Source organism: Sphaeramia orbicularis, chromosome 16 (genome assembly GCF_902148855.1).
Source record: "Sphaeramia orbicularis chromosome 16, fSphaOr1.1, whole genome shotgun sequence".
Taxonomy (NCBI): domain Eukaryota; kingdom Metazoa; phylum Chordata; class Actinopteri; order Kurtiformes; family Apogonidae; genus Sphaeramia; species Sphaeramia orbicularis.
The window spans coordinates 1,558,708-1,566,207 of NC_043972.1; the positions used below are offsets into that span (position 1 = coordinate 1,558,708).

The 7,500-nt window shown below is 39.0% G+C and overlaps 1 protein-coding gene and 1 long non-coding RNA gene across 2 annotated transcripts in view; one reads left to right on the forward strand and one right to left on the reverse strand.

Moving 5' to 3' along the window:
• LOC115436221 (uncharacterized) overlaps positions 1 to 7,500 on the forward strand; it is a 68,321-nt gene that overhangs the window by 52,488 nt on the left and 8,333 nt on the right. The window lies entirely within an intron of this gene.
• The window catches only part of tsnare1 (T-SNARE Domain Containing 1), a 379,373-nt gene continuing 375,557 nt past the window's right edge, over positions 3,685 to 7,500 (reverse strand). The window contains exon 8 of the mRNA XM_030159005.1: positions 3,685 to 4,309. Coding sequence (XP_030014865.1) covers positions 4,277 to 4,309 — 33 coding nt within the window. The 3' untranslated portion in view covers positions 3,685 to 4,276. The remainder of the gene's footprint in view (positions 4,310 to 7,500) is intronic.

Sequence of the window (7,500 nt, forward strand, 5' to 3'; positions counted from 1 at the left end):
GTGTTTGAATGACTAAATAGCTACATGTGATGACTGACATTCCATTTTAAAGGTGTTTATTTTAATTGGCGTGGCAGTAAATATCATCTTACCGTAAAAAAGAATCGTTAGTTCAAATGTGTGGAATAAATCCATGAGCCAGAATCTGAGCAGTGCTTAAGTATCTAAACACTGCAAAAATCTAAATCTCACTAAGTGTATTTTTCTCATTTCTAGTCCAAATATCTCATCACACTTAAAATCAGACAGAATCAGCTAAAGAGGAACTTTTCAGTCAGATAGAAGAACTGATTTTACACAATAGATCTGGAAAATCTGATTTCAACAAATCTTACCAATTTAATTTTCACTTGTTCCATACAGGAAAATAGGATAGTCACTAAACCACAGTGCTGCCAGTACCTCAGATTTTCTGCAAAGCCACTTCGCTCCAGTGTCAGAAAACTTGGGCTGATGAAACAAATGGATGCTCAACACCATGAGACTGATGAGGCTCTGCTGTGGTTCCTTTTCCCTTCCATCGACATGATGTCTTTGTTTGACTTCTTTCTGTCTCCGCTGTGGGCCGTGCTGTTCATTCAGACGCTCCTACACTTCTATGCAATTCCCTTTAATCAGAAGGTCCATTAACGAAGCACCAACTCCAGGAGCAGATGGAAAAAAACTCCCTGATAATCCTGCGTCCTGAGAGTCGGCTTAAATACTGACGAACAGCAGGGACCATCACACTGCACTGGAATTTCAATATGTTAATGCAGTAGGTGGTGAGGGACAAGTTCACCCCCTCATGCACACTGGTCACTCCACTGGTCACTCCAGTGGACAGTTCTTTTCCAGCTGTTCTCTTGTATATTCAGTTCCATATGAGCCAACACAGTGGACACTAATGCACCATCCCATAATAATACACTGACACTGAAACTATGACTGTAACTTTGCTGTTCTAGATAAACCTGATCTGACATGTTCCAGTGTAAATCAATTCCTTGTTATTGTTATTACACTGTAATTAACTTTTTTTTCTTTTGGCATATTATCTCCATGAAGTGAGTAATGACTAGTATTAGAGTAGACTACAAACAAAAAGTTAAGGAAATTTGAATGAATGAATTTTTAGGAGAAAAAGGGAAAAATAAGACTTTTTTTTTTCAGGATGTCCTTTTTTTATAACAACACAATCCAGTAATGACGGCGGACAGCGGTGTGTGACGGCTCCACAAACACGACCTCCTCAGCTTTTCTCCTGAAATCAACCTGTGTTAACATTCTAGACATTGAGCAGAGGTGATAAGTGCTCCAACCGGCATTGAAATTCCCCTCAGCCCCCATTTCCTGAGAGATTTATCCCCTTGTTCATGCTGTATTTACAGAGGCAGCAGGCGGTCGCACAGTAAACCGCTGTGAGCAATCACGACCACAGTTAACTTTGTCCAACAACCTGCACGGAATTAAATCTAGATACCACACGTCAAGGTGGAAAAAAAAAAAAGAAAAAAGAAAAAACTGGATTTGATTGGTTTGGTCAAATATGAAAGGTTTTCCATCTCGTATTCTTCTCGGTATTGTTATTACTTTTTCTATGAAGTGTAAAATTCAGTGGGATTTAATCTTTTAAATAAAAACTTCTGGAGTCTGTCTCAATAATAACAATAATAACAGGCGCAGAAATGAGAGAATGAATTATATTTTTGCCATTTTAACGTGGCATTATGTTTGAGACAAAAGGACAACTACAAGCTTCCTCCTTTTGTTTCATGTCTTTGTTTCTTCTCATCGCCTATTAAAAACTCCATTAAAAATGAAAAAGCTCCAGCACCGGTGACTCAGAGGGAAATATTCCAACCGATTGAAGCGTGTTGGCACTTTTCCCACTCAGATAATTCCGGGAAGGTCAACAAAGAGATCAGCGATGACGGACAAATCTGGGAGAAAAGAAGACAATTTCATTCAAAGTAAAAGATGCGCGTTGTAAGTCGACGTGGGACTCGACCCCGCGGCTGCGCAGCACGACGGCGCACTTATCTGAGCAGAGCCCTGGGCGAGCAGACGCAGGCCGCAAAAACCAACACAAGCTAATCAGCGCTCCTACAGTTGGAATTAAGCCTATTACTATCTCTGAAGAAGACTTCCTGCTCGAAACGTTGGAGGTGAAGAAACACCGTCTGTCTCCTGTTGATTAAGTCCAGCTCCAGGCCAAAGACAAAAACCTGCCACGTACGGGTCACATCCACCGCCGCCAAGACCTCAGACTGACACAAGACTCCTGGCAGTTTTGCAACATGTGTTAGCGTTGGTTTTTTTTTTGTTTTCTTTCAAAGAGAAGTGTTCATCCCTCCAGAAACTTGAAGAATCGACACCAAAGAGCAGTGAAAGCTTACGGCGGAGCTGCTAATGTGGGGTTTGATGCCGTTATGCAGCGGTTTATGGGGTTATGGAGTTATTATAGTGTTCAGTCAATCAATCAAATTTGATTCATGTAGCGGTTTACAGAACGCTTTCACCACTGGTCACTGTCGTCGTTGCTGCTGCGTGGAATTCCCATTCCCACAATGCATTTAGTGATAAATGTTTATGGATGATGTTGTACGGATACATCTGCTGGAATTACTGAAGAAAACACTTGAATAGTCGAGTCTGTTTGTGTGACTGCACCGACATGAACAGACTGGTGGGTAGAATTCAGGTGGTAGAGCGGGTCGTCCAATAACTGAAGGGTTGGCGGTTCGAATCCCGCTCTGTCCTGGTCGGTCCGTTGTGCCCTCCTGCCTCCAGTGTCACTCACACTGGTGCATGAATGTTTGGTGGTGGGAGGGGCTGTAGGTGCAGATTGTCAGCCACACTTCTGTCAGTCTGCCCCCCCCCCCCCCCAGGACAGCTGTGGATACAGATGTAGTTTACCTCCACCAGAGGGAGGATGAATAACACTGGGTTACAAAAAAAAGTTGTCTAGGTTTTTTCAACTGAATCAGGACCATGTTGCACCGCTAAATCCAAAAATGACATCTGTTTTTCTCAATCAGGTCAGGTTTTTTTTGCTAATTTGATTTTGAAAGATTTGATCTTCTCACAAAATTTATGACATTTTTGTGACTTTATCAGTTGATTTTTTCTATAGTTCTCACCCAAATATGTTTTAAGAGAAAAAAAAATCATTTTCTAACAGGATGTGTTTATTATTTATTATGTATTCACCGCAGATGTAGCAGAATACGTCAGGCTTATTTTTGCAAGATCTTCTAGTCGAAGCCATTTCATTCACCTGTAATATTAAAAAAAAATATTAATCATAAATTGGCAAAAGTAAAATCTTCAGAACTCGTTTATTGCAAGAAATATGAAAGAATTTTGTATCATCTGATGTGAAAATGCCCATAAATGTAAGCAACAATGTTCAAAAGCCAATATGTAGCATAGTTCAGAAAGTTGACGTGATTGAGCAAAATGAATGTGATTTTTGGATTCAGCACCAAAATGATCCTAAATCAGCTCAAAAAACTGAAACAATACATTTGTTGTTGACCAGTGTAATGTGATACATTCACTTTTGTTCTGGTTGAGGTGAAGAAAGTTTTGAGCCGAGCATCCTTTAATGTGTGCAGTTGCAGTCATTAGATTAATTTTTCTGTCATTAAAAGCCCATTCTCCGTCTGTAAATAAAACTACAGACTCATTCACAGCCACGTCTGTTGCTGTTCGACTTAAGACTTTTATTTGGTAAGATATAATATTTTTCTCACAATTTGTACCAATATCAACAAACGCTACAATATAATAATAATAATAATAATAATAATAATAATAATAATAATAATAATTAAATTACATTACAAGCAGATAAATATCAAGTCAGTAAAAATACTTGAAGGAACCAAAGCACAGCGTACAGTCCAGCGGTGAACACAGTCGAGCTCCAGACGCCGCTCCTCATCCTCCAGCGTCTGCGTCACCTTCATCAGTCTGGAGGAGCTGAAGGTGTCGGACACACAGCGGGAACCCTTCGCAGGACACATCCGAGACAGGAAACCCCCCAGCGTGTGCCTCTGATGGAACCACCGTGGCCTCAGCGGTGATAATTGCATTCCAGTCACAGGAAACATCCAAAATGACAGAAAAAAAACAGACAATGATGATTACATAAGAGGCTGAATAACTGCTGTGGAATCCTCAGACTGATGCACATGTAAACAGAGGCGGAGATGATGGAGTGGAGAAGTTGACGCAGGGCAGCGTCCTACTGGAAACCAGCTGCTCAGGTCAAGGTTCAGACTGGGCCGGATCATGGCAGCCACACTGGAATGACAGCTGCGACCTGGAAAACACAAGCACACCAGACAACAAGCATCAGTCACCCAGCAGACGCCACCGCCGCCGCCGCTGCATCCCAGCGCTTAGCAACGGCGCCGTCAGCCTCCGCGACGCACAGCTCCGACACCTGCCTGGGGTTTATTATTCCCTTTCATTTGTCTGTTATTAATTGGTACAAAAAAACCAATTTGTTCGTTTTATTCTAAAAGTGTCACAGGTTGTGGGAAGTAATTTATGAATGGTGGTCAACGGCTGAGTTTTAATTAAGTCCGGGGCAGAGTTCACAGAGCTGGAGATGGAAGTGGTTCATTAATCACCGAGCAGCTGGAGAGAGCGCTCCATGAAAGGCCGAAGCGCATCACCGGGATCTGAACTACAGTGAAGACGTGGCCCACAGGAAGCATGGAGGTGAACTACAGCTGTTAGGAAACGGCTCCAGGAGTCTGAGGAACGGAGCAGGAGACGGTTAAGTCTGATCTGAGGATTCACAAGCAGGTCTGCGGCTTTTCCAACCCGCCCAGAAACTCATACAGATACGTCACAGTGTTGAACTGATCCAGGCCTTTACACCAGGAAACTTCCTGACGTCTCATTTCAACACTGAGAAAGTAACAATAATGAAGTATCCAGTGGTGAAGAAAATACTGAATGAAACAGAAAGGAGAAAAAAAACAAAAACCAAACTGCCTCCTGGATTTACTGAAGCACCATGAGTGGGTACGACTTTATTCTCATTATATTATGAATTTATTCTTGAAATATTACGTCTTTATTCTCATTAAATAATGAGTTTTTTAATGCTACGACTTTATTCTCATTGTATTATGACAATTCTCAAAATATTACGACTTTTCTCTTGTTAAATAATGTTTTTTTAATACTACGACTTTATTCTCATTATATTATGACTTTATTCACAAAATATTATGATTTTATTCTTGAAATATTACGACTTTATTCTCATTAAATGAGTTTTTTTAATACTATGACTTTATTCTCATTATATTATGACTTTATTCACGTTGAATGAGTTTTTTAATACTGTGACTTTAGCATCATTATATTATGACTATTCTCGAAATATTATGACTTTATTCTCATAAAATAAGGATTTTTTTTAATACTACGACTTTATTCTCATTATATTAAGACTATATTCTTGTTAAATAATGAGGGTTTTTTTAATACTACGACTTTATTCTCAAAATATTACAACTTTATTCTTGTTAAATAATGAGTCCTTTTAAATACAATGACTTTATTCTCATTATATTATGACTTTATTCTCGTAGTGACAAGTGTTTTCCTTTTCTTATGTGGCCCTAATACGCTGTCGTAAATTCACAGTCAGTTCAGTGGCTTTTCGAACCCGTCGATAAATTCATCTCGTCATTGACCCATACAGATATGTCACAGTGTTGAACTAATCCAGGCCTTTACACGAGGAAACATCCTGACGTCTCATTTCAACACTGAGAAAGTAACAATAATTAAGTATCAAGTGAAGAAAATACTGGATGAAACAGAAATCCTTATAAATTGCTCAGTGTTGAAATAAAAAAGCTCCTACTGTTCATGAAGTCGAATTATTCATTATACAGTAGTTAGTTGTTGGAGTTGAACTATAAGTTGTAAAATATCCCAGTAAATGTTAAACTAAACGGAGCAACTAAGTCAGTAAGTTGACAAAGTACCTGTTAACGTTAAAGTCGATATAACACGACTAATCTAGTATTTGATCTGTAACAAACTGAGGTGATTTGAACACATGAATTCAACCTGATGTTTGTTGAACATCGGTCTTTACTGTGTTTTTCTGTCATCTTTCTGCTCCATCTGTGAATAAAGGCGTATAAAACAGGTGTCGGCTTCATTTTAGTCACATTCTCCGACATATTTGACAAACCAGGACAGACATGACGATCTGATGTGTGAAATCTGACATCTCTGATTTTTCAGATAACACTGAACACTGCAGAACTGTTTATTTTTTTTAAGAACACTCCTTTTTTTTAAATGCCAATAAAAATGTTGCTTTTGTGGTGCAATTGTGACTTATTCATGCGGAAAATGACACTGAAAAGACTGAGAGACAGTCTGTCTTCTACATTATAACAAATGTGATCAGTGTTTGTTGCCAAAGTTTTTTTCTATTGAATTTTTATATTGTAACAATTATAAATGTACAAATGAATGTACATAAAATATAACAACATAGTTATGTACCCCCGCTCTAACAGAGTCCCAACCCTGATGCACCTCATACTCTAACAAAAATATATAAACACACACTTCCAAAATGAATACATTAAACAAAATGAATTGAAATAACATGAAAAATAAATAAATAAAATGTATATATATCCTTAGTTATGATGAGAAATTGTTTGCGTCCATCTTTTTAATATATGATAAGACCGGCTGCCACATTGCATAGAATTTGTCTGCATTGCCTTTAGTAGAATATCTTCTTTTCTCTAATGTCAGATTATTCATAAGGTCTTTTATTCAGAGGTTGAATGTCGGTGGATTAAATGTGATCAGTTGTGACCCTGTTTTGAACTGAGCAGATGTAACTAGAAAAGCACTCGGAGAGCGCAGACCTCTGCCAAGGCAGACCAGAAGAATTAATGAAGACGTCAAATATAGACACAAAAAATAAATAAATAAAACCTATTCATATAGCGTCACATCATAAACTTCTCATGACACATGAGAAGTGAAATGTTTTAATTGGATTTATAAATACTGATCTATGGGAGAAACAACATGATATCATGAATTGCGTACAGATCACACACCAGTTTTAACTGGTGTGTTATCCGTACCCATTATAAGCCTTCAGCGTGTATATTTACGCCACATAAAATAACATGCCATTAGCACGATTAGCGGCTAGTGCGGTTAGGGTTAGTGGCTAGCGCATTGACACGCCATCAGATGGAGTTAAATAACACATCAAAGGATGACAATGCGTTCGTATGGCACGCCGAATGCAATAAACTGGCGTCACATACAACGCGATTGCATGAGATCAGTCTGGGATAAATGGAAATGAAGCTTGTTTCCAGCTGTAGCAGAACATAAAAGCTGCTTCACTTTCATTATTGTCCTGGTTTTCTGTTCAGTCCTAATGTCATGTGTGTCAGACCAGACCTGAGCCGTTCCCTCATGAAGGTCCAGTCATGTCCCACC